This window comes from Sinocyclocheilus rhinocerous, unplaced genomic scaffold (genome assembly GCF_001515625.1).
Source record: "Sinocyclocheilus rhinocerous isolate Xijiao unplaced genomic scaffold, SAMN03320098_v1.1 scaffold753, whole genome shotgun sequence".
Classification (NCBI taxonomy): Eukaryota; Metazoa; Chordata; class Actinopteri; order Cypriniformes; family Cyprinidae; genus Sinocyclocheilus; species Sinocyclocheilus rhinocerous.
This window is the reverse complement of record NW_015655991.1, coordinates 653,161-680,725: the sequence shown is the minus strand read 5'-3', so window position 1 is coordinate 680,725 and position 27,565 is coordinate 653,161. Positions and strand designations below refer to the sequence as shown.

At 35.5% G+C, this 27,565-nt stretch overlaps 2 protein-coding genes across 5 annotated transcripts in view; one reads left to right on the top strand and one right to left on the bottom strand.

Moving 5' to 3' along the window:
• Positions 1-326: 326 nt before the first annotated feature.
• Positions 327-23,935, top strand: LOC107718960 (rho GTPase-activating protein 42-like). Of its 4 annotated transcripts, XR_001637475.1 has the most exons (26): positions 327-676; positions 1,504-1,599; positions 3,992-4,053; positions 9,863-9,934; positions 12,802-12,903; positions 13,001-13,111; positions 13,364-13,468; positions 13,709-13,838; positions 14,334-14,434; positions 14,582-14,691; positions 14,841-14,900; positions 16,390-16,468; positions 17,124-17,163; positions 17,324-17,386; positions 18,108-18,182; positions 19,000-19,084; positions 19,169-19,227; positions 19,336-19,441; positions 19,570-19,729; positions 20,800-20,968; positions 21,038-21,433; positions 21,656-21,812; positions 21,923-21,982; positions 22,735-22,814; positions 22,985-23,256; positions 23,302-23,935. XR_001637475.1 is itself a non-coding variant. In XM_016526216.1 (25 exons), the coding sequence occupies exons 1-25, from the start codon at positions 523-525 to the stop codon at positions 23,071-23,073; spliced, it is 2,721 nt and encodes a 906-aa protein (XP_016381702.1). In that variant the 5' UTR covers positions 327-522; the 3' UTR covers positions 23,074-23,935. The 4 variants fall into 4 exon arrangements, 3 of the variants coding, with proteins under 3 accessions (XP_016381702.1, XP_016381704.1, XP_016381703.1); XM_016526216.1 differs by having other exon boundaries at positions 22,985-23,935; XM_016526218.1 differs by lacking the exon at positions 14,841-14,900 and having other exon boundaries at positions 22,985-23,935.
• A 2,079-nt stretch (positions 23,936-26,014) lies between these two features.
• The window catches only part of trpc6a (transient receptor potential cation channel, subfamily C, member 6a), a 10,246-nt gene continuing 8,695 nt past the window's right edge, over positions 26,015-27,565 (bottom strand). The window contains exon 12 of the mRNA XM_016526219.1: positions 26,015-26,351. Within this exon, the coding sequence (XP_016381705.1) occupies positions 26,203-26,351 (149 nt within the window). The 3' untranslated portion in view covers positions 26,015-26,202. The remainder of the gene's footprint in view (positions 26,352-27,565) is intronic.

Here is a 27,565-nt window from a genome sequence, read left to right as displayed (position 1 = left end):
ATTTCTAGTTTTCTAACATGTAGATCAAACACTTTTGTAAATGTTTTATATCAAATTAAACAAGAAAATATGATGACTCAGATTACTTTATATCCATCCAAATAAAATACAGCATTAAATGTTACCTTCCAACCCTCCAAAATTTAAATATTTTTTTCCTTTTTTTTTGTCCTGTAAATCCTTCATACTTGTACACAGAGACATACAACTTCTAGAGTCACCTCAGGAGGGTGTAGTAGCCTACATACCAAACACTGCACAGTCGCCTAATCATGTCCTCATGTTTTACTGTAGGTGAGCGGGATCAGACCAGTAGGAGTCACCGCTACACTCGCTTTCTCGCTCTTCTGAACCTCTCAGTGATAGAGCAGGGAAACAACATGCCGGAAGTGGGGTTTCGGGAGACAGAGTTTCGGGACTCGTAACCGTGGAAAGTTTACTCTATTAAGAAATCTACTTTTCCCGAGGATTAAAGCTGTTCGTAGGGTTCCTTTCACTGTTTCATTCATCCGCACTTTCACAATGGGGCTCCCGGCGCTGGAATTCAGTGATTCTTTTCTGGACAGTCCTGATTTCAGAGAGCGACTCAAATGCCACGAAATTGAGCTGGATCGTACTAATAAATTCATCAAGGAACTAATCAAAGATGGAAATATGCTTATCAGTGCGCTTAAAAGTAAGTTAAAGGTCGTGTGTCTTTTTAAATGTAAGATAATCTATAATTTATTGAGGTTTATAAGCGAGAAAGCTCAGATTTGTTTTGCTATGTAAATATATCAGGATTCTCAGAATATATATATATATATATGTGTGTGTGTGTGTGTGTGTGTGTGTGTGTGTGTGGCCTATGTTAGTTAAAGACATTTCATTTAACTACTTAAAACTACAGCTCCATATGTAAAGGGTCTTCATAGACTTATTAAATATTTAATCTCATAGAGCAAATCATTACACACATTTAACCACTCTAATATCACACAGGTTGAAGAAGTAGTGGGCATGTACAGGGTTGGTGTATGCCATCATTTAATGCTTGTTTATTCAGCTGGGATCTGATGTGATATCAGAAAGGAGACAAGTCTCTGCTAGATATGCTGTTATCAGCCACTTCACCAGCATGGCTCCTCCTGCCTTCCTCTAGATATATTTGCTTTGCACTAGTCTTAGTCATTGAACATTTAGGTCCAATCAGCTTTGACTATTTCTTGTTATTTTCAACAATATTCTCTTTCACAACTTTATTCTTTATTCTCTGCTACAAAGCAGTCCGGCAAAAGGCTCATTCGGGCCTTTGTAACAAACAAAAGGCAGTGAATGTCTTCCCAAAAAGACCTACATCTTGTTTTGCACTAATGCTTTAATTGACTAAGTATTTGAGATGTCATCCCCTTCCTTTTAGTTTGAACAAATCACTGCTTATATAATATTACAATAATAATAATGAATATGCTCAAATTATAAGGAAGCTCCATCACATAACTCTGTTTGTTGTCTCTTTGACAGATCTATCTGCAGCTGTGCAGAAATTTTCCCAGTCCCTACAGGATTTCCAGTTTGAATGCATCGGAGATGCAGAGACAGATGATGAGATTAACATTGGTAAGTGGTTGGCAAATGATCAAGAAGAAAATTATATAAACATTCATGTGATTTAGTTAATTATACCATTTCTTACATGGATAGTTTACCTAAAAATGTAGTTTCTGTCATCATTTACTTACACTTATGTCTTTCTGAACCAGTATGGTAACCAGTAACAAGTAGTCAAGCCCAAAAAGTTGAGTTCATATGACTTCTGAAACCATATAACAGCTTTGTTTGAGAAACAGATTGAAATTGAAGGCATTATATATCTCTTGCCTTGAAAATTCAGGTTGATCACATTCATTGTATGGAATAATCAGCTTGGTCATTCAGCTATAATAACTCTTTTGTCTCACAGAAGAAAGAAAGTCATACAGGTTTGGAATGACAGGAGAGTGTGTAAATAATGGCAGAACATTCATTTGTTGGGTGAACTATCCCTTTAAGCTGTAAACAGTGATGTAAACTGAAACAGTCTCTAAAATGTCCATGTCTCCATGCCAGCTTTTTATATGCAGCTGCCGTCCTCAGTCACCCATCAGCAGTAACAAATAATGTCTAATAAAGCTGAGAACACTGCATATTGCTGTTGTACCTCAGCCCCATAGTATCAAACGCAACAGTGATGGCTCTTTATCAGACTGAGACAATTGCTGCCTGGCATTTAGAAAACCATGAACCCAAACAACCGTCTGCAAGGAATGAGAATGTTCCTTTCTGGCCCTGGCTGCCCATATTGGTCATAACAGTTTTAGATATTTAGACTGGTGAGACTGATAATTTGCAGTTTTATTGTTAAACATTTTAATGTTAAAATTTATACAGTTACTCCTTTTATCATCAAAATGTGCAAAAATCTTTCATTTAATAGGTTTATAAGTATTGGCGATACTGGTTTTGATTGCCAGTAATAATGACCATACACTACCATTCAAAAGTTTGGGGTAGTAAGATTTTTACTAACTTTCTGATCAAATAAATGCAGCGTTTGTGAGCAAAACAGACTTCTTTCAAAAACAGTAAAAAAAAAAAAAATTACCCTAAACTTTTGAACAGTAGAGTATGTTTTGCGATAAATCATAATACCAGATCTTCGAATGTGATATGAATATCTCAACAGGATAAGTATTGTTTCATGCATGCCTGGCATGTCCTTTTAAGTGCATCTCTGCGGATTTGTGGTTCTCCTGCTACGCATCAAAGCAGATTTGTCTTGCTGTAACATGATTTTTAAATGACCGAGAGTGTGTTTATCTGCTGGTCTGAACTCCTAATAGAAAGTAGTTGAAAGTAGTTCTTATCTGAGTTCCTAATTGGATAAAATCCCCAGAGAATGACGAGAGGGGACTGAGAGGTGGGACCCTGCTTATCGCAAAACAGAAAAATGCTGTATATCCCAGAACAGGAAGTGATGTGGCCAAAGTGCACTTTGTTTAGGAAAAAAAAGCACAATCTCAGAATCACAACATCATGTGATTTTTAGTAGCATGACATAATATCAACAGAAGTTTATTTTAGATCACTGTTTTCTCCCACATTTCTGTTTTAAATGTTTTTTCAGGTGCTGGTTTTAGCCTGCGTCTGGATTATATTTTAAGTATCATGTTCTGTAAACATTACTACAAGGCATATTCAGGAACTAGCATTAACAATCACACTGTCAGAAATGTAATGGATCACTGTAAAACATGCATTTCAGCTTTTGAAATTATTTATCTTCCTTTTTTTTTCTACGACTGACCATGTTGCACACATGCAGGGCTCATAGAGGAAACATGTTTTATGTTACTCTCACATTTCTACATCTTGAACATGTGGTCTGCTGTTTCTTGAATACCCCTTTGTGCATTTATCAGTTGTTGGGTGGCCATGGTTTTTTCAACAGAAGTTTATTTTAGATCACTGTTTTCTCCCACATTTCTGTTTTAAATGTTTTTTCAGGTGCTGGTTTTAGCCTGCGTCTGGATTATATTTTAAGTATCATGTTCTGTAAACATTACTACAAGGCATATTCAGGAACTAGCATTAACAATCACACTGTCAGAAATGTAATGGATCACTGTAAAACATGCATTTCAGCTTTTGAAATTATTTATCTTCCTTTTTTTTTCTACGACTGACCATGTTGCACACATGCAGGGCTCATAGAGGAAACATGTTTTATGTTACTCTCACATTTTTACATCTTGAACATGTGGTCTGCTGTTTCTTGAATACCCCTTTGTGCATTGATCAGTTGTTGGGTGGCCATGGTTTTTTTTTCTTTCTGCGTAGCTAATATTATATGCAGGTTTTCTGTATTTCATTTAAGCCAGAGGTTCAAAGTGCAAAATCAGATGTGCTGATAGAGTAATTACAGATCCAGAGCTGATGATTCATGATTGGAATTCTTTCTCTCTTATCACAGCCCAGTCATTCAAAGAATTCTCCCAGCTGCTGAACACGGTGGAGGAGGAAAGACGACGACTAGTAAGTTGCTTTGTTTCTGTTCTTTTGTTTCTAAAAATAAAACTATAGCATTCAAAAAGTATGGAGTCTAGGCCTATAAGATTTTTTTATGTGTTTGAAAGAAGTCTGTTATGCCTCTTATGGCTGTATTTGATCAAAAATGCAGTAAAAACAGAAATATTGTGAAATTTTATTAGGCTACAATTTAAAATTACTTTTTGAATATATTTAAATTTATTCCTGTAATGGCAAAGCTGAATTTTCAGCAGCCAGTCTTCAGTGTCACATGATCCTTCAGAAATCATTCTAATATGCTGATTTGGTGCTCAAAAAACATTTCATATTTTCATATTACCATGATTAATGTTTTCAGGATTGTTTGATGAATAGAAAGTTCAAAAGAACAGCATTTATTTGAAATGTAATCTTTTGTAACATTATAAATGTTTTTACTGTCACTTTTGATAAATTTGATGCATCCTTGCTGAACAAAAGAATTAGTTTTTCTTTAAAAAAAAAATGGAAGTGTCTTTTCAATGAATCAGCCTTTCAATGAATCATTCAGTTTTTGAATGGACTATTCCTTCAGGTTATGTAGGTTTAACATCTCAGTGATGCCATAAACACACCACATGATGTGGTCTACTTCAGAAGTACCGCAAACCTCATAAATGAAGTAGCCATAGTGATCGTTTGCTTTCTAGTAGTCGTCTCTTTATTGTTCCTTTTATGTGGTATTGTTCACACATAGTTAAAGTTTCATAGCACACTTCTAGCCAAGTGGTTTAGCCCCATGAGTGTGTGCTCTTTTGAGGGAGAGTTTTTGTGAGTTCCGCAGTCAACTCTGTGTGTTATGAGAAACAGGCCGTCTACAAAAAAGATGCTTTCTGTAGGTCATGACTCTTCGAGGGGGGAAGGTAAACTGCATAGATCTGCAAGTGCATCACTCATGCTGTTTCTCTTAAATATCAGTGGCAGCATCAGTGCCAGCAGCGTAGCATCTTCATTGCCATCAGCTGCAGCTGCTAATAGATGCTTTTATAGGCATTATGCAAGAGGCAGCGTGTTGCCAGGGAATATTACTGCCGTTCACTGCTGCAGCTGGTGGATCATTAGTCATAGTACAGCAGTGAAAGACCTCACCAGGAAAACAATGCTCCTCTGTGCTTCACTGCTGACCCTATACCACATGTTAACAAACATGCAGCTTTGTTTGGGATTCATGAGACACTTTTCTGTACATTTCTTTTATTGATAATATAGTTTGAATACACTACCGTTCAAAAATTTGGGCTAATTTTCTTGGCAAATCTCACACAGGCTGTATTTATTTAGTCAAAAATACAGTAATAATGTGAAATATTATTAAAAAAATTTATATTTTAATACATTTTAAAATGTAATTTATTCTTGTGATGGCAAAGCAGTCATTACTCCAGTCTTTGGTGTCACATGATCCTTCAGAAATCATTCTATAATTCTATAATATACTGATTCGGTGCTCAAAAATAATATCAATGTTGTTTACAGTTGTGCTGCTTAATATTTTTGTGAAAACGGTGATATATTTTTATGAATAGAATATACTTTGATGAATAGAAAATGTTAAAAAAAATAGAATTTAGTTGAAATTGAAATCTTTTGTAAAATTATGAATGTCTTAACTGTGACTTTTGATCAATTTAATCCTTTAATAAGTTCTTTCCTCTGACCCCAAACCTTTGAATGGTAATGTACATATTTGTATCTACTGATAGCTGCGATCAGCCATATTTGATATTTATGTACATATAATGTTTAAGTGATCTGTTTGAATTTTTTTTTCTTCTGGACAAACCTTTTTTTTGTGATAACATGTCATGATTTTATTAGTCACCGTTTTATAGAGCAGAATGACTTCTGCCCAAATCTAAACTGAAGTCTTGTAAACGCAACCCAAGTTATTAGCTGTAATGGTGTGATTGTAAGACAGCAGCCTCTATTGTAACAAAGACAAACATCTCTATTGTTGCTTCTGGGCTTGTGTCTGGATGTCTAATAAAAAGGCTGAGGTCAAACCTTAGGTCATCCACTCATGACACTTTGTGTTATTGGCTCATACCTTCAGATGATTGCTTTTCCAGTCTGTAGATCACAACATTGTTTCCTTTCTCAGTGAGAGACCTGAGTAATGCTTCCCTGTGCAATAAATATCATATTAGTGAGTCATTCCTGCTCCACATATTCATGTCCCCCATTATACGGTATATCTTTATTAGAAAAATTGATAATTTTCTTTTATTACAATGTCTCAGTGAAGTGAACATATACGGCTGAATTTTTAAAAAATTAACTACTTTGGTTTGAGCAGTTGTTGCCATTTTTGGCATTTTGAAACTTGTTAGATAAAAGACCTGCCAGTTATTAAGAAATATTCCAGATTTCTTCTCTCTTTTTTTTAGCTATAATTGAACTTTTCTTGTTAATATAGTTTTAATTGGCGATCAGTTTATTGGTTTGTCCATTGTCCTCAGTTTCACTTTCCATCTTGTTCGTTTTTGTAATATACCTTTAACAAAGAAATACTCAAGTGAAATCATCTAGTGACATCATCAGCGGCATAAGCATTTTTGGTTTGGTTCTGTGGTATTTTGGGGTGTCAGTTGGTTTGATTTTCATTTATTTTACAATAGTTTATCCAGTTTGATAAAATTACAGAAATCTAGATTATCAAATTTTCAAAAGAAGCTGAATGAATAAATGAATCAGATCAGTTAGAAGCCGCTAAATTTAGATGTTTATTTCTGTCCTATTGCACATCCTGTTTATCTTGCTTTGTGTAGATAATCAGTTATAAAAGTTATAATTAATAAATTAAGGGTTTTGAGCTATTCCTGAAAGTCTGGTTTAACCTTTTATCGAAATACGAAAGTAATAATTGTGTTTACACTGTACAAAGTTCAAAAGATTTATAAAAGAAATGACCCTAAAAGTGGATTATATTCTAAATGTGTCAGTACTCAAAGGAAAGACTTGATTTGTGCAAGAGGATATGAAATATATTGCATTTGCCTGGACAGCCCTAGTCCGCAAGCACCCAGGCTGCAGTTTCAGTCCCATCCATTGTTCACTGGAGAAAGGAGAGTGGGTCTGCGGAGCTGTGTGAAAAGCCCCAGGGGAAGAATTACCCAGCAGCCTCCTACAGTTTCTTTACTTCCTGCAGACCGTGGCTGTGTTATGTTTCAGTCTCACAGGCTCCTGCGCTGGGCCTCTCAGGATGACAAACACCTCGGTCAAGCTGAGAAAGTCCCCAAGGGCCTTTTCATTCATAGATGTACAATAACAGAGCCAAGGGGTGAATAACTCCCAGTAAATGCATTGCCCTCCCACAGGAGTGCAGATGGGAAGTACTCTGTGTTACTGGAGCATGGTGCCGAGACGGTCAGGTCTAGAGGCTGTGTCTCACGTAATGGTGAATCATTATGTAAACAGAACTGTAGTAGTGTTTCATTGAACTTCTGCCATTGTGTTCTGCCAGATTAGTAGACCGTCTCATATCCAGAGGTACTTTCATCTTAGGCACACTGCCAACATGCTCTGCTTTAAGTGGGAGGCATTTTCCCACATGATGGATCGGACTGATGTAAGAAGTGAGTTTCCTCTCTGGCTAAAAAGGGCCATGGGAAGTTTTGACGGGCGATACTCTTGAGCAAGCAGAGCGACTGTCTGCACTCAGCGCTCGGCACTCTGCTGTATCTGAAGTGCTGAAAGGCCTCTTGCTTTAATGAGATGAGTGAGGGAATAATCGACCATTATGATTTTTGTCATAATCGTGCAGCCCTACTTGTTGTTGACTTCAGTTTAGTTCAATGTGGGTCAATGACGTGATGCTTTTTTATATGGTATAAACATCATTCAATGTAAATTGTGATAATCGTAATTAATAATCGCAATTACAATTTCAAGGGAATAATCGACCATTATGATTTTTGTCACCCTACTTGTTGTTGACTTCAGTTTAGTTCAATGTGGGTCAATGACGTGATGCTTTTTTATTAATTTATTTATAAATGCGTTAAAAAAGCAATTCATACAAATGTTAACTTTAATACACCTCTGTTATTATGAATATTCTTTTAAAGTTCTGCATTAAAAGGTATTTTCATAATCTTGGGGAGACATAAATTGTCAGGGTGGTGCAACTGTAAGTAGTTTGGTATAATTTATTATTATTATTATTACTACTACTATTTAAAAATGTTAACATAAATGCTTCACTGCTTTTTAATATTTTTAAACTTTTGTCTGCCAAATTAAAGTCATGTTGTGTGACCAACATGTAGAGACATAAAACAGGAAGTGATATCATACCCTGCAGACCCTCATGACTGTGTGTCAAAGTCAGTTAATTTTTTTTAAATATCAGATAATTTGACCCTTCTATGACAAGCCAAGGTTAGTTGAGGTTGTGAAATATCATGTGATGCGACTTCATTTAAAAATTCATTCATAAAAATCATTTAAAAGCATTTTTGAAAATAATAAAGATACGTAATTATTTTGAATGTATTATTTATTTGAAAATGGTATAAATATTTTTCAAAACCATACATGAATACAAAGAGTCCGTTTCTAAGATCTTGCTAAATGTGTTTAAAGTTGATTTTTAAAAGATTTTCCCTTTTCTTTATTGTGGCCACTCTTATATGTCCCATGTGCAGCTCATCTGTCTGATGCTTATAAGCCTGTCATGGATGTTTGTGTAAGGCAAGCTTGTTTGACTTGTTTAAAAAGTTTCAAATGAAAGTTTAGCATTTTGTGTATAACATATATGCGGTAAACCGAACTGAAATGTAGTATAAATATGCTGTTGGTTTACACTATAGGGAAAGACTCAGCTGTGCACCATGAGCCGAACAGGAAATGCACTCACATCTTAAAAATGAAGTTGTCACTTACATCCTTTTAAAGCATATAGAGTGCATCTGGACTTGCGTGGAGTCTGTACATTTCTATTATTTGTAAGTGCAAATTCCATTAATGTTGATGTGGGTGGATGGAGCCTGTAGAGATGGACGGTCAGTGCTGCCACCGGCTGAGCAAAGGCAAGCATGTGGAACTTATTTATTCTCCAGCGAGACATGAAGTCCTCCGTGCTGCGCCTGGGAAAGTGTATAAAAGGAACTAGTGTATGTAATTGTGTGTTTTTCCATTCAGAGTGCCTACATGAAAATGGTACTAATTATAGCGCCGTTATTTTACAGTAAATAAAAGTATTTTCCTTGGATACGTTCACGCACTGTGCCGGCTGTTAACTATTAACGGACTGTAATGTCGATGAGTTCACACATTAAGAGAACCACGTTGTTGAATGTGTTTGTTTTTTTTACCCTACAGACTGTGAAATTGTTGAACTTTAAATACTTTCACCACATTGGTTTAAGCATATGTTGCTGTTTTTGTCGTGCTATAACTTATAAGATGGAAAAACTTGAAATGTATTTACAAATATTGCAAGTGTTTCTTATTTTCTTCTTTATTTAATCAATATATATAGATATATATTTTTTTTTTTTCCCCATTCAGACTTATTTTTTTTTTTAAAAATTTTTTTTTTTGATGTAGGTTTGTGAAATTCTCATATTTTTTACCCATTTTAAACCTTATACTAATGAATACAGGTAGAATGAACGGCTAATTTAGACAGTCTCTAAGCTGTTAAGTACAAAGCAAACATTTCCATCAATGACTATTGATTATTTTGTAATGTTTTATTATATAGTTAAAGGTTTTTGATGGATGATTCATTAGTGTTGGTTTGTCATACTTGACTGCTTTTTCTATTATTTAGATACAGAACGCTGATGACGTCTTGATCACACCGCTGGAGAAGTTTCGCAAAGAGCAGATCGGAGCGGCTAAAGTAAGTTCTTAAACCCCATTGTGAGTTAATGTACTACATGTCAGCAGAAAGTAATTTTACCTACGCTGCGACAGGATCCTATACGGTCAGTATAGGTCTGTGAAACCCTGCAGGAAGGGGGGAAATTGCAAACACCTGTTGAAGACAAGCTCAGTCAAATTATGGCCAGATACTGTAATGCCACATTGACCAACATGAAACTGCCTGTGAGCGCTGTCCAAGAGGGCACGTTAAAGTTAAAGCTTTACTCTTTCTCGGAGATTAGCTTGTTGTGCTGCATGGGAGCCCTGATGATCTGTGAATGTGGCCCCTCCAGCCATATTAAAAGAGCTGGAGCGCTGCCTTTTGAGCTCAAGGATCCAGAGCCAAAACTCTTGATGCCTTATTTGGGCGTTTTGGCCCAATGCTCTTAAGCGAGCGCTGCGAAGGAACTCACTCAACTTAGACATTGAGACATGATAGAGGCCAAAGGGAACGGCAGCCTGGCTGTTCAACCTCCCGCAGATGTGTGCACATATTCAAACCAAAACAGTCACACATAATCTATTCCCTACTTATAATATGTAAATAGTAGGTCAGAATTGGAACAAACAGCTGAATGATAACTGTAAAAAGAATAATATTTATATATTCTAAATATTATAATATTTATACATTTTTTAAGAGTTTTTATTTCGAAAGAAGGCTCTCGTACTGTATAAGGCTGTAAAAGGCTGTATTTGATAAAAAATATAGTAACATATTACATTTTAAAATAACTTTTCTATTTGAATAAATATTTAAAAATGTAATTTAATCCTGGTATGGCAAATCTGAATTTTCAGCAGCCATTACTCCAGTCTTCGGTGTCACATGAGCCTTCGGAAATCATTCTAATATGCTGATTTGCTGCTCAGAACAGAAAGCATACATTCCTAAAGAGAGTGATGTCATTGCTAGCCAGCAGATGGGCCTAGAAACTGGACTAAGCATGTCAAAAATGAGATTCCATCAGTTTGTTGTGTGGCAGTCCAGTCTGTGGTTTAGACGGCGTGTCCATTAAAGGGTCATGGGAAAGGTTGGGCTGATGTCAAACTGGAAAAACAAACATCTCCAAACTGGTTTCAGTTGCAGTCTCAAAAAAAAAAAAAGATTCTCATTGCTACGGCATATAAGCACTTAGCCTAATGTAAATAGGTGTTATAAATATTTAAAAATGTAATTTAATCCTGGTATGGCAAATCTGAATTTTCAGCAGCCATTACTCCAGTCTTCGGTGTCACATGAGCCTTCGGAAATCATTCTAATATGCTGATTTGCTGCTCAAGAAACATTTCTTATTATTATCAATATTGAAAACAGTTGTGCTGCTTAATATTTTGTGGAAACCATGGCAAGATTCAAGATCAAGGGACACATTTACTAACAGCTTGCGCCAGCGCAAACAATCTTTTGGCGTTAAAAACTACTGTCAAAATTGACTAAAGACGCACATTGAAAAATTAGCGCTGAAAAGGCATGGACCCAGTCATTTTTGCGGCTGACCTTATTGCTAATGTTTGCTGTAGTCAATTTACTGGTATTTGCGCCATTATTTACCAGCCAAAAAAAAAGCATGTCTTAAACCAGATGCTAATTTGCGCTGCTCTTGGTAGATTTTGTTGGTCATTGTGGAAATGATCCGGTTGCGTCTATGTTCTTTAATGTGCGCACTGTCAGTAGATCAGCCACAGAACTTTCCACTCCCATCTGCGCTTTAATGGGATTGCGCTCTCATGCTGATTTGAGATTCTCATTGGTGCCCTGTTTAGTAAATCTGGCCCCAAGATTCTTTGATGAGTAAAAAAAAAGTTCAAAAGAACAGCATTTATAACATTATAAATATTTAAAAAATTTAATGAATTCTTACTGAATAAATATATTATAAAAAAAAAACTTACTGACCCCAGACTTTTGAATGCTAGTGTACATGCATATTATTTCTTTTTTTATGTCTACATACTATCAAATATACTGTATGTATATATGCATATATGTATATATATATAAATATATATATATAAAATTTTTTTTGGAATGTTGTAAAATATGTTGTTAGGCATAATGGCTAAATATCTCAATTACCTGTAAAATTCAGTCCTTCCATTATTTAATATGCATATCTTTTGTCTACTGTAAACAACTTTACTGAGCCTCAGTTAGAGCCATAGGAATTCCCATAGAATTGAAAATACACGCTGTGTTTGTTGTTGATTTATCTGTGGTTACATGGGTACTCAGAATCATCGGCTTTATCACACTCATCACTGATGGTACCTCAGTGACTAAGGAAGCGTGTGCATGCCACACATGTCCTGAAGTGACACTTTACTCCTGTTCAGCTGAGCTTTTGTGTCACTCATTTATTTCCTTGTTCCCTGTATTTGCTGGTTCATACTAGATTGTCAAATTATCCACAATAAATAGTTGTTCAGATTCATAATTTCTACTTAAAAAATTGCTGCTCTGTTAAAAATATATGTATATTATATAATGTATATATTATATTATATATAATGTATATAATTTATTATTTTAATAATGAAAAATGTCCTTTTGAATTTGACGGAATGCTGTAGGCCAGGCTTTCAGCAGAATATTAAATGTAAACTAAGTGTCACTTGAAGTCAAATGTGAGGCTGCCATCTACTGGTTATTAGATTTCAGGATTAGTTTTTGGCCTATCGAATGAAAATAAACAAATGAAAACTCTCCTAATGTTTTCATGAGACTCCTATATGGTGTTTGTTTACAAGTGTAACGTTTTATATAACATCTTATCTCTGCAAAAACTATTTATCATAATAATTACAGTGCAGGGAATTCCAACCTTTTATTTTTTTTTGAAGGAAGGGAAGAAGAAATTTGACAAGGAGACAGAGAAGTATTACACGGTTTTGGAGAAGCACTTAAGCCTGTCTTCAAGAAAGAAAGAGTCACTTTTGCAGGAGGTAACTTGAATGTTCCTTTATTGAAATAAAATATCCAGAATATAACATTAATTTGGAACGATTTCTTTTTTACCCTCACTGAATGCTTTGATTATAGGCAGACACCCAGATAAATAAGGAAAGACAGATTTTCTATGACGCCTCCCTGGAATATGTTTTCAAAATCCAAGAAGTGCAAGAAAGGAAAAAGTTTGAGTTTGTAGAGCCGGTAAGACACACCTATTTCCATTTCTGCAGTACTATGAATGCAGCTTTTGTTTGGGGAGATGAGAAATACGAAGAAGACTTCCTGTTACTGAGGGGAAATTGCTACACTGCTTTTTAATCTATTACATCTTGTAACATCAGAAAGAAGATGATGATGATAGCCACATCCTGCATCGCTAACAACCTCTGAATATACTGCATGATTATGAGTGTTATTGCTTTTATACAACTGATCAAACTGTCTTTCTCGCAGCTGCTGGCCTTCCTCCAGGGATTATTCACCTTTTACCATGAGGGTTACGAACTGGCACATGAGTTTGAGCCATACAAGCAACAGCTGCAGTTCAACCTGCAGAATGTAAGAGCCTTTGGATAACCTGGTCTGACATATTGGTTTGTCAATAAGCCAACAAAGGCATTATGTTTGTATAAAGGCCATTGTGTAGTGCTAAACATGTCATAAAATTGTTGATTGTGTGAATTGTAAGCTGTATAATAGAATATCCAGTTTTTATTGGATATGGAAGGAATTGTACTTTGGAGTCCAGTGATGTCCCTCTAGAACCAATCGACTGTTGTTTTGATGTTCCCTCTGAAGACAAGAAATAATTTCGAGAGCACAAGACAGGAAGTTGAGAATTTGATGAGAAGGATAAGGTCTGCAGAGCAGGACTTTAAAGCTCCAGGACAGTGGACCATGGAGGGCTTCCTCTATGTGCAGGAGAAGCGTGAGTATTCCCCTGAGCATGTCCAGGTCATAACTAATAATAAAATCATATATTAATATTTTTTTACATTAAGAAATAAATAAATAAATTTATAGTTTTTAAATTAAGAAATAAAGATGTTTAAAAAATAATAATTGAAGTGTGTTTTTATTTTTAAAAAATTGACATTATGCTCACCAAGGCTGCATTTATTTGTCTAAAAATACCATAAAAACAGTAATATTGTAAAATATTATCACAATTTAGAATAACATCTTTCTGTCTCAATATATTTAAAATGTAATTTATTGCTGTGATGGCAAAGCTGAATTTTCAGCAGCCATTACTCCATTCTTCAGTGTGATTAATTTCATTAAAAAAAAAAACTTACTGACACCAAATGGTTGAGTACATTTAGAATACCGATTTTGAAATAGATGTATAATATACAGTATATAAATTCTTGTTCACTGGAACAATTCATATGCACTAATGATAACCTGTTTTCTGTTGAAGGACCCTTGGGGTGCACGTGGAGTCGACATTATTGCATGTATGAGAAAGGGACCAAAATGTTTACGATGAGCAACTCTGAATTCAAATCTGGAGGAAAACAGGTATTAAATGTTCAGCATTTAAATGCTATTATCAGCTTGTAACACTCCAAAGAGAAAGGAAAACTTGAAATCGCATCATATGACCCCTTTAATTTCTCATTCCCATATTAAGATATCTTTTGTTTTGTGTTGTTTTGTATTGTCTAGAATGGACTGATCATGAGCCCCGCTGAGATGTTTAAGCTGAAGTCCTGCATCAGACGGAGGACTGACTCTATTGACAAGCGATTCTGCTTTGACATTGAGGTGGTGGAAAGGTGTGTTCACATAATGGCACACATGACATTGAGAGAAATCTGAGAGCTGCAGGAGACGAGAGTTACGTTGTGTTTAGTTCTTTCTTCAGTCTGTCATTTTCAATACTCTCCTTTCTTCCATTTCTTCTTTTCTCTCCTCATAACTGAAGAGGTAACCCCTGTGAAGGGTTTCTGTTCAGTTATCTGCAATGTTTCTATAAAGTCCATCGGTATGTTGCACTTTTATCCTAAACTGCTGGTGTGTTCTAATAATAATAAAATCGCTTTTAATAAAAACAAGCTTCCTTCCCCTGAATGTGGAGTATTTAAGTTACTTTTTAATGCTATATAACAGTGCTTTAAACATAGTCAAACATTTTTGTGACATTTTGCTGTTTTTTCTATCACTATTTACAAAAAACAAACTTCATTTAAATTTAGACATGTTGTACAATAAGTGATTGTTAATTAAATAACTGCTCTTACGCTTATCCCCTTATTTAGACTTATAACTAGTGAATCAGCCTTTTTGACTGATTCATTGAAAATTGTTGAAAATTTACTCACCTGAGGCCATCCAAGAGGTAAATAAGTTTGTTTCTAAATAAGTTTAAGCATTACATCACCTGCTCACCAACGGATCCTCTGCAGTGAATGGGTGCCGTCAGAATGAGAGTTTAAACAGTTGATAAAAACATCATAATAATCCACAAGTAATCCACATGACTCCAGTCCATCAACTTGTGAAGTGAAAAGCTGCGTGTTTGTAATAAATGCATCAAGATGCTTTTAACTTCACACTGTTGCTTCTAGCTAAAATACAAGTCCTATCCATAATATTGCTTTCTCCAATGAAGTCATCTTGTCTGAATAAGGAGAGAAATATGCGCAGCATATCAAGCTCAAGCAAAAACAGTCCAATACAGTTCTAAACAAATATGTTAGTGGATTTTGATGTGAGTGGACAACAGGGGATGGACTTTTTCACCGGAGGAACTGTTGTTATGAATACCCGGATTCATATTTTGGACAGAAGTGATGGTTTAAAGTTAAAACTTCTTAATGATAGATTTGTTTCTTACAAACTTCACTTCACAAGACATTTATTGATGGACTGGAGTCATGTAGATTACTTGTGTATTATTGTGATGGTTTTATCAGCTGTTTGGACTCTGATGGCACCCATTCACTGCAAAGGACAAACTCATTTTGGATGGCCTGAGGTGGTAGTACATTTTCAGGGTGAACTATTCCTTTAAAAGAACCAGTTCATAAGAACCATGGTTTGTTATTCATACCATAATTTTAGCGCTGTTTGACTGGTTTTGTGTACAGCTAGTGTTGATAACACAAAAGAAAGGTGTGTGTTTGTTTCATTCTGTGGTATCTGGCCCTTTAAATCATGTCATTCATTCAGTCTCCAACCTCGCGACTCAGGGAAAATATGATTTCTTATGCTGTGGTGGAGTTGGTGAATTGCAGTGAAGGAAAAACTGCTACATAATACTGCTTGCATTCATCTGTTTCCTTTTTGCTACACTGCAGCGTATGGATTTGGCTTGTAGGCTTTGGAAACATCTCATTATTCGTAGGCATGATGCTTAGAACTTGTTTTTAAAAATCCTGGTTCGAAACAGATAAATAAAAGAAACTAAATGCAAAATTCTGACACCTTGCACTTAGTAGTTGAGAGTTAACATTTATCAGTGTGTCCCACAGACATGGGATCATCACCCTTCAGGCTCTCTCTGAATCCAACAGACGACTGTGGATGGAGGCCATGGATGGAAAAGAGCCGGTAAGAGCAACCACCCATCTTAAATTAGACTCTGCTCTCGGTTTGATTAACATATGTCGGTTCATAGTACAAGAACTTTACAACTTCTTGAAAGAAAATAAAGGGTGGCAGTCTTTTTTTCTTGGCTCAACCAATGGCACAAGTAGAGAGTATCTGTTTGGCTGACCGATGACAGACAGGGAAACCCATTTGAACTGTCTTTATTTTTACACTTTAAAGAGGTTTTCTTTTTTTCTTTAGACCACTGACTCGCTTTTTGCATTTTAGACTCGTAATTGTTATTATACAGGCGCTTTGAACTCCAGGCAGTGGATAGTGTACACATGGACAGGAAAAAGATGACAGCTGAGAATTTACACTTCGCTAATGACTCTTTGTTTTGACTCACATGCTGTCAGCTATAGTTGATTGGCTTCAACTCATTTGACCCTCATTACACTGTTATTATTTAGCTGAGTTTTTGGTTTCTTATATACAAAGGAATATTAGTGCATGTATGTTTATATTGTGAAACTATAAATTGTATTTTGTATATTCGTCCCTATAATTTATTTTATGTGAAGAGATAAGGATTATGCAATATAATGCATTAATGTATATGCTTTAAATAGCATTTATCTTTAGTGTGTTATAAACATATTCTGATTTCTTCTAGATTTACACTCTTCCAGCACTTCTGAGCAAGAAAGAGGAAAGTAAGTTCATTCCTCCCTTCTACTTAATTGTCATTTAGGTGTATATACAGTGAGATGAACTGTTTCATTTGGCCATGTGCATGTTAATTCATAAGAATTTTCAAAAATAGTTCACCTGAATTGGCCTCAAATTTATAACACAAACGCTCTGTGTCTACAGCATTCCTAAATGAAGCAGGCTTTAATTTTGTAAGGAAGTGTATAGAGCTTGTGGAAACCAGAGGTGAGTCTGCTTTTATCTTCACCTTTTTTCATGCAGTGTATGACATATTAATAAACTTTCAACATTCCTATCACAGGAATAAATTGCATTTTAAAATATGTTCAAATTGAAAACAGCTTTTTAAATTGTACTAATATTTCACAATATTACTGTTGCTGTTTGATCAAATAAATGCAGTTTTAACGAGCAGAAGAGACTTCTTTAAAAAAAACATCTTACTGCCCTCCAACTTTTGAGTGATAGTGTATGTCTGAACAAAAATATGACTTTCATTGCTGTAACTAAATTGAATCAGGTTAATTCAGTAATGCTTAATCATTTATTTAATTAACTTTATACAACCAGTGTATTTAGATATTACATGAAATAAATTTTTTTGTAAACTAACAGAATGTTTCTGTTTTATTGCATTTTATTGCACTTTATTTTAAGGTCCAATTCTCAGTATTAACTAACTATTAACTATGACCTTTGCCTCAATAAACTACTAATTTGCTGTTTATTAAAAGTTAGAAAGGTAGTTGTTAAGTGTAGGTGTGGGGTAAGATTAAGGGATTTAAAATATGGTCATGCAGAATAATAAGGCATTAATATGTGCTTTGTAAGTACTAATAAACAGCCAATATGCTAGTACCGGTAATATGCATGCTAATAAGCAACTAGTTAAAGGTGAAAACTTGTCCGTAAAATAATGTGTTACCAAACTGTCTTTTTCTTTTAGGCATCAACACAATGGGGCTGTACAGAATAGGTGGAGTTAACTCTAAAGTCCAGCGACTGATGACCTCAGTATTTGGTACAGAAATCTTAAAGGGATAGTTCACCCAAAAATGAAAATTCTGTCATTAACTACTCACCCTCATGTCGTTCCAAAGCCATAAGACCTTCGATCATCTTCGGAATGCAAATTAAGATATTTTGATAAAATCTGAGAGCTTTCTGACCCCGCATAGACAGCAATGCAACTGAAATGTTCGAGGCCCAGAAAACGTAGTAAGGGCATCGTTAAAATAATCCATGTGACATCAGTGGTTCAACCGTAATTTTATGAAGCTACGAGAATACTTTTTGTGCGCAAAGAAAACAAAAAAAATAATGACTTTATTCAACAATTCTCTTCTTTGTCAGCGTCCGCCGCCATTCACGACAGTACCAAGACATTTTTGTTGTCTTTGCGCACAAAAAGTATTCTCGTAGCTTTATAACATTACGGTTGAACTCCTGATGTCACGTGGACTATTTGAACGATGTTCTTACTGCGTTTTCTGGGCCTTGAACATTTCAGTTGCATTGCTGTCTATGCGGGGTCAGAAAGCTCTTAAAGATCTTAATTTGTGTTCTTAGGGGTCTTACGGGTTTGGAACGACATGAGGGTGAGGGTTATTAATGACAGAATTTTCATTTTTGGGCAAATTATCCCTTTAACCATTTTTTTTTTTGCTTACAGAAACCTGATACATTTCTTTACATGAAGACTTTAACATAGTACAATTTTATTGTATTGTTTTAAAAATAGTTTGTCTGTTAGAAATACACACTATTTACAGTAACCTTTACCAGATGTGTGTTTGAAGCCAAATTCCATTTAACACAAGTTCATTTGACCCTTCCAGCGGCCAAAGCTCCTGCAGATATGGACCTTGATCCAGACACCTGGGATAACAAGACCATCACCAGCGGCCTGAAGAATTACCTCAGGTTTTTAAATAATCCTCATAACATTTCATTTTTTAAAATGGCATGTTATCAAGGAAAAACAGGAAGTCATTCTGTTCCCTGCAGGTGTCTGGCAGAGCCCCTCATGACCTACAGACTCCACAAAGACTTCATCATGGCAGTCAGTGAGTTCTAGCATGTTCTTTGCTCTTTTAACTCTTCATCGTGTCTGTCTGTGATTTGCTTATTTAATGACTGGATGCCTTTGGTTTATTTATTTATTTTTTTTCTAGAGTCTGATGATCAGAACTACAGGGTCTGTGCTGTTCACGCCCTCGTCCACAAGCTCCCCGAGAAGAATAAAGAGATGCTGGATATTCTGATAAAACATCTACATGTGTACGTCACTCTGGTTCTTGAAGTAGAAACTGCACGTCTAGTACATTTATTCATGTGTGCACTTCAAATTCCACAAGGTGATGCTAACCAAGGTGTTTGTGAAACTATTTTTCTGCTGTTTTTGACAGGGTTTCCACACATAATCAGAAGAATCTGATGACCGTGTCTAACCTGGGTGTGATTTTTGGCCCAACACTCATGCGCTCTCAAGAAGAGACAGTTGCTGCCATGATGAACATCAAGTTTCAGAATATTGTGGTAGAGATCCTCATAGAAAACTACGACAAGGTGATTAAGCAAGCAATGATCTTTTAATAGAAAACATGCCAATAGAGGAACAAATTATCAAATAAATGATGAGAATTGCTTCTCTGAATAACCTTACAAGGCTTTTCAACAGGGATGCACCAATATTAAAATAAAATAATCAATAAACAATAAATGGACAATTCTGTTTAAACTGTGTAAATTAAACAAAATGCTTAATACTAAAATCAGTGCTAAATGCTATAAGTGAATTTAGGCATCACAACATTATAATAGACAGTATCAGATATTCATTTTGAAATTAGCTAAATATTACATTTAAGTGTTACTAAATTATAACTGTTTTTTCTTTAAGTGAGCATTAGATGCTAGCAGAGGTAAAGATGAATAGATTAATAAATTAAAACAAAACAAATAATAAAATAAATAAATAATGTAAAATAAATCTAGAAACATTTGTTTTTGAAATAAATTAATACAGCAAGGACCACTGAACTGATCAAAAGTGACAGTAAAGGAATTTATAATGTTACAAAAGATTTCTATTTAAAATAAATGCTGTTCTTTTGAACTTTATATTCATCAAAGAATCCTGTACATTTTTTTTTATCAGTTTCCACGAAAACATTAACCAGCACAACTCGTTTCAACATTGATAATATTTCTTGACCAAATCAGCATATTAGAATGATTTCTGAAAGGATCGTCCGAAAACAGAAATGGCTGCTGAAAATTCAACTTTGCTATCATAGGAATCAATAACACTTCAAAAATAAATAGAAATAGAAAACCATTGTTTTAAATTGCAATAATATTTCACAATATTACTTTTCTGACTGCATTTTTGATCCAATAAACACAGCCTTAATGAGCATACGAGACTTCTTTTAAAAACAAAATCTTACCAACCCCAAACTTTTGAACGATAGTGTATGTCTAGTGAAAACCAACATGGTACAGATAGATTGTGCATCCCTACTTTTCAACTCCAATTATCTGTCTTTATATAGTTTTGTTTATCTAATTCTCAATCTAATGTTCTTTGGTTGGATCAAAAACACGCTTAGTACCTTTTTGTCTTTTTTTCTTAGATATTTCATCAAGCTCCAGACCCTAACGTCCCTCTGCCGCAGCCTCAGTCTCACTCTCAGTCTCGTGCCAGTGCCAGTGCCCGCCGCAGCAAAGCCATCTGCCTGTCCTCAGGGTCCCGCAAATCCAGAGGCCTGTACCCTCCCACCCTGTGCCTAGCTGATGCTGACAGTGAGTGTCTCCAAATACAGACATTAGTCCCTCTATTAGAGTGTCAGCCTAACCCCTTCTCTCCATCAGGTGACACGTTCAGCAGCAGTCTGAGTAGCACTCCCATGGGCAGTATGGAGTCTCTCTCGTCTCACTCTTCGGAGCAGAACAGCTGCTCTAAGACTGGCTCCCCGTCACGTACCAAACACAAGGCATCAGGGAGTCTGTGCTGGACCACTCCATCTCCCTCCTCCAACGGGCCCAAAAGCCCGGCTTGCACCACCAGCCCCGATTCCAGCTCCAAAGAGGACGCCAACAAGACTGATGGAGAATGGGAAGAAGCGCTGAGTACAAGTCCAGGTGATCGAAGCTCTCCAGCTTCAGAGCTCCTCCAGACAACCCTAGGAGAGACACTGGAGGATCATGGGGAAGAACGACACAGTCTGTCCACCTGCTCTTCTCTCACTTCACTCCACATTTCTGAGGGTAAGAAAAAAATTTAGCAGATGCTTTTATCCAAAACGACCTACAATAGAGGAACATAAGCAAGTCATTACAGACTAGAACCACACAAACCGCATGTGCAAATAAACAACGCCATCAGCGGAACTCATTCCCCCTGCAGTTTTGCACTGAATTTCTCCTCAAGTATGAATGAAGCATTTCTGCCAATCTGTAATGTGTGTGTGTTTTTTTTGTTACGCTCAGGTTTTAGAAGCTGTCACGGCTCTATTCAGAGCCTGGTGTCACGCAGTCAGAGAGACGGTCTCAAGTCCCTCCATCTGCCAGAGCTTCCTCCTAAAGAGACGGTGAGATACAGAGCGGACTCCTCAGCCAGCAATGGCTACCAGAGACCGGGATCTGTGTAAGCAAGAACCTTCTCACTGATCTTATAATGTAAAATCAGTTTGTTACACTGATCTCAGTTGATGTATCATTGATGTATCAACTGCGCCATGCTTTTTCTTCCCCCAGTGTGGCCTTCCGGGCAGCAATCTTTGAGAGTCCTGTGATTTCCCAGCGCACAACGGGAAGGTAATGAGTCAGACTAAGAGTATTATTACATTTTATTTATACTTATTACTTATTTCTAGGCCTAAATGGAATCTTCAACATTTTTTCCACAATGCCTAGCTGAGAAAGACAATAAAGTTGTGATCAAATTTCACTTATGCTCTAAGGTCTGTTCTATCCCACTGTTCAAAAGTTTGGGGTCGATAAAATATTTAAAATGTTTTTGTATTTGTTTGATCAAAAAAACAGTAAAATCAGTAATATTGAAGTATTATGGCAGTTTAGAATTACTTTATTTGATAAATAGAAAGTTCAAAATAACTGCATTTATTTGAAATAGAAGTGTTTTGTAACCTTATAAAAGTCTTTATTGACACTTTTTATGAATTTAATGAAATAAAATTATTGAAATTATTTTCTTAAAAAAAATTCTCACCCCAAACTTTTGTTCTGTTTAGTTCAGGTGTTGTTGGTTGTTGTTTTGTGCTTTTTCCTACCATTCTTTGTAAATAATAAAATATTAATCACAAATAAATTGGTCAAATGTGATATAAAAAGGCTGAGGGTTGGTCACTGAAAACATAATCAAGTAAATGTGTGTAGAACCTTTTAAATGACAGGCATTCAAATGTTGTGTAATATAACTGAATTTCTATTTCCTGTACTAAGAACAGCCAACAGGGTCAAAAGATAAGTGTGTGTTGTTGATGTTGTCAGAGATATTAGTACGTTTCCGCAGTTGTCTTTTCTCTAAATCTCTGGTGTTTTTACAGAGAGGCTAAAGCCTTGTATTCCTGTCAAGCGGAGCACAGTCATGAGCTGAGCTTTCCTCAGGGGGCGCACTTCTCCAACGGTATCCACACATTCTCTTTAAAACTGCATGCTGTGTTCTGTTTCTAAGGATACAGTTTGAGCAGTACTTTACTTTTAGATGGAAACAGAAGCATGAAAGGCTGTGTAGAATGTTGTGTACTCAGTTCTGCTGTATTTGACTCTTTACTGTTTGTTTTTATGTTCATGCAGTCTATCCCTCAGTGGAACCTGGCTGGCTCCAAGCGACATATGATGGCAAAACCGGACTCATCCCAGATAATTATGTGGCATACTTCTGATGGGGCCAGAACCGGCAAAAGCAAAGTCCATGGTATCCATGGTATTCATTTCTGCAAAAAAAAGGGATCATTTATATGTACATTTCTGCCTTACTGAATGTAAATAGTTTTTGCTTAATATTATAACCAGATCATTAACTGTTGTAAATTATCAAGTTTATTCAGAATGTAAATATCACCTTTGTCCTAAATGTATTGTAGATTTTATTACCATCTAGGTACATGCAGTTGACTGTATTAACACATTTCTGTATTTATATGTGGCCCAGCATGATGGGCTGATGGGCTCTGATCTTTCAAAACTGTAGACATGAGCTCATAACTCTCTGATCATTGTTGCGGTACGGCTCTGAAGGAAACTATGGATTTGTATTATATAGAGGAAGAATTGCACCTGTACCATATGCATTAATTAGTGACCATATTAAGTAGCAGAAGATAATGTATTTCCCAATGTGACATTTGTGAAATTCTTGGAAGTATGTTTTATTGACTTTCTTTTTAGTGATGCCAAAAGTCGAATCATGTTTGGTAGATGCAGGTCATTTTTCATTTCAGTAATTGCTGAATCTTTTTGGTGACAATTTTTTCTAAATGAGTTGGCACTCATTGTTTTTCCATACAATTTCTAAAGGTTAAATAGAAAATTGGTATCTTTTAGTTGCGACTGTTTTTTAATAAGAACCTTTTTGTGTCCTTAACATTTTTCTTCTAAATTTAAACAAAATATGTCTTGAATGAACTGACTTTATGAGCCAAAAATTTCTTATATACTGCAAACTTATTTTATTATACTAATGTGCTGTCAGTTTTGTAGTGTTCTTTAGATATTTCAGCTTATACTGATTATATTTGTTGAGCGTAATATAGTGCATTTTTTCTTAATGAAGTACAATCAAAAACAAGAAAATATTTCTGACAGTTAAAGTTTGTCTTAGTTGCAATTAGTTCTAGTTTGTGCTCACAAAAATGCAGTTGTTCAAGTAATGGTTCTGCTGTATTTTATTTTACACTGGTTTAGCATTTCTGTATGTTGAAATGAAAAAATATATATCTTATACAGATTATAATACTTATTAACATCATTTACAAAGTAATTTAATGTTTGTTTGTTTTTTAAACTATTAAAATGTCAGTTTATTTACTGATTGGGTTCCTTTGGTTGTGTTTTGACCTGTTTTCATCTATCTATCTATCTATCTATCTGTCTGTCTGTCTGTCTGTCTATCTATCGCTGTCTTTGCCACCTGAGTTCAAATCTAAAAGGTTTTCGAAAGAATGTTAAGCCTGCTTTACATTCTATAGACACGTCACATTATATGACTTAAGAGAACATGAGATGTGACAATGTGACAAAACTTCTACATTTAGCCATTTGAAAACATTACTTCACTCTGCCTTTGTACTGTACAATACATCATGTCCACTTCAGTGACTAAATGCGTAAGCAGTCACACACATAAAGCATGACACACACAGTATTGTTGACAATCAGTAGCTGACTAATTCCCCTAACTTCCCCTTTGGAGTCATTTGCATGGATTTTTGCTTTTACTTTGGATGACTATGAGGTGTTTATCTCTGACATCATCATCATCATCTTAGGGACCTTTAACCTCAATACTTGAAAGTCCATGGTTGACCAGCGAAGTGATTTCCAGAACTGAAATACAGTTTCATGACTGTAATAGATACTGCAACATATGAACAGCAGGAGGCCAAAGATGAACCTTTCAGGTACATAAAATTATTTATAAGCTTTTACAAAAAAATGTAATAAATCTTCCCAGGATTTAATGACAAGCTTATTTTTTTTAGACCTGGACAGGCTTTATCAAAAGGCTTTGCCAACTCAGCAGCATGTGTTATTGTATCAGACTCCGCACTTTGGATGACTATGAGGTGTGTATCTCTGACATCATCATCATCATCTTAGGGACCTTTAACCTCAATACTTGAAAGTCCATGGTTGACCAGCGAAGTGATTTCCAGAACTGAAATACAGTTTCATGACTGTAATAGATACTGCAACATGTGAACAGCAGGAGGCCAAAGATGAACCTTTCAGGTACATAAAATGATTTATAAGCTTTTACAAAAAAATGTAATAAATCTTCCCAGGATTTAATGACAAGCTTATTTTTTTAGACCTGGACAGGCTTTATCAAAAGGCTTTGCCAACTCAGCAGCATGTGTTATTGTATCAGACTCCGCAGAGTCAAACAAATTCTCTCTGGAGTGTTTTGTGATGGATTTCAAACACCGTGACTGTGAAACTTTAAATCTGCATGCTGTAAATGTTCCTGAGTTCCTCTCATGCTTAGTTCAGCTTAACTGCAACCTTTTGAACAGAACGTCTCTTGTTACACATAAAATAAAATAAAAAAAGAAGTAAAGCATATTACATAAAGAGCCCCTGTGGATAAAAAAGGAATTTGACGCTGAAAAAGTAGGCTGTCGCAATATAGATGATCTTGATACAAAGAAAAATTATTAACAATGTGTTCGAACAGAACTTTCTGTAACTGAGGGATGATGTTGATCTGATAATGTGATCATGACATTTGAAATTAAATTTCCAGCAACAGACTTTTTTTTTACCTAGCAATATTACCTTCTTTATGTAGGTTTATAATTTTTTCTAGACACAAATTACATGTGTGTGTTTAATAGATAGTAAAATAAAATGTAAAATAGTTACTAAAAAAGAGAATGAAGAACTAAATTTATGAGAATTAAGATTTATAATTTGTAATTTGTTTCACTAAATATTTTACATTTACTACATGCAAACTAAAACAGATGTTTTGGTTTATGTATTTATTTTTTGCTATAAATTTTAATCCCTCAAGTTACATTTTTGTTGTATGTGAATTAGTGTACTTACTGACAAAAAAAAAATCTAAACGGTAAATTGTGCATATTTATCATATTTTTTAAAAATTCAGCAATGTATCACCAAAACAGAAACAATGTTTCTTCACAGTCATGGAAAGCTCAACAGCTGTTCTTTGTTCTGTTAACCCAGCAGGCCAAGGCAGAGAAGTAGTCCTTGTGCAAATTGTCTTGCTTGATAAATATGTTAATTATATGCTTCTGTAAAATAAAAAACGCAGTCGCCTGACTTCTTTAATGAGACTTTAGTATCAAGCAGTCCTGAGAGAGATTTTTTTCAAGCGTCCTCACTAGCTTTGCCAGCTCCTCCATGTTGTGTGACTTTTCCTCCAGCAGCTCATAGCGAAGGCTTGAAATGTCCTGCTTAATCTCCTTCAGTTCACCTGCAACACAGCAGCTTTCAGTATGAATTATGAAAAATATAACTCATAAAATTTAGTTTGAGCATATACAGTATGCCATATTTCACCCAAAAATGCATTTCCTTACACTTGCTTTGTTCCAGACCCCTTTGCTTTTATTTTTCAGTGACACAAAATAAAAACTTTTTTTTTCTTACAGTGACAGTTAATAGTGACAATGTGTAACAAGCTCTGAAAAAAAAAATATATATATATATACAGCAGGTAAAATATGGCCAAGGAAAGGAAATCCTGGATTCTGAAGGAACCAGAGGTATAATTAAACATTTTGTATTGCTTATTATAGCATTTTCATTGCCTCAGGAACACAACATATAAATCCAACATACTTTTAAAAAAATGCTTCATATTCATGTTAGAAACAATTGCCAGTTATCTTACTCATTCCACATGAGTGGAGGAGTGGGGGCCATCCAACCAACAACCTTCTAGTTTTGAGATGACCACTACATTATTGAGTCATGATTCCATATATATATATATATAGTGGGTAAAATAAGTATTGAACATGTCACCATTTTTCTCAGTAAATATATTTCTAAAGGTGCTGTTGACATGAAATTTTCACCAGATGTCGGTAACAACCCAAGTAATCCATACATATTGTACTAAGAAAACAAAACAAATAACTTCAGAAATTAAGTTGTGTAATAAAATGGAATGCTACAGGGAAAAAGTATTGAACACATGAAGAAAGTGAAAGCCAAGACACCAGCTGAAATCTATCAGTAATTACAGAACAATCCCGCCCCTTGTCAGTGGAAATTAATATTAGCTGGTTCAGTCCCAACTTATGGCCTATAAAAAAGTGTCTCATCACCAAGATGTCACACAAGAAACCTCTCATGATGGGTAAAAGCAAAGAGCTCTCTCAAGACCTTCACAACCTTATAGTTGCAAAACATACTGATGGCATTGGTTACAGAAGGATTTCTAAACTTCTGAATGTTCCAGTGAGCACTGTTGGGGCCATAATCCGGAAGTGGAAAGAACATCATTTCACCATAAACCCGGCCACGACCAGGTGCTCCTCTGAAGATTTCTGACAGAGGAGTGAAAAGAATCATCAGAAGATGTTATCCAAGAGCCAAGGACCACTTGTGGAGAGCTTCAGAAAGTCCTGGAATTAGCAGGTACAATTGTTTCAAAGAAAACAATAAGTAATGCACTCAACC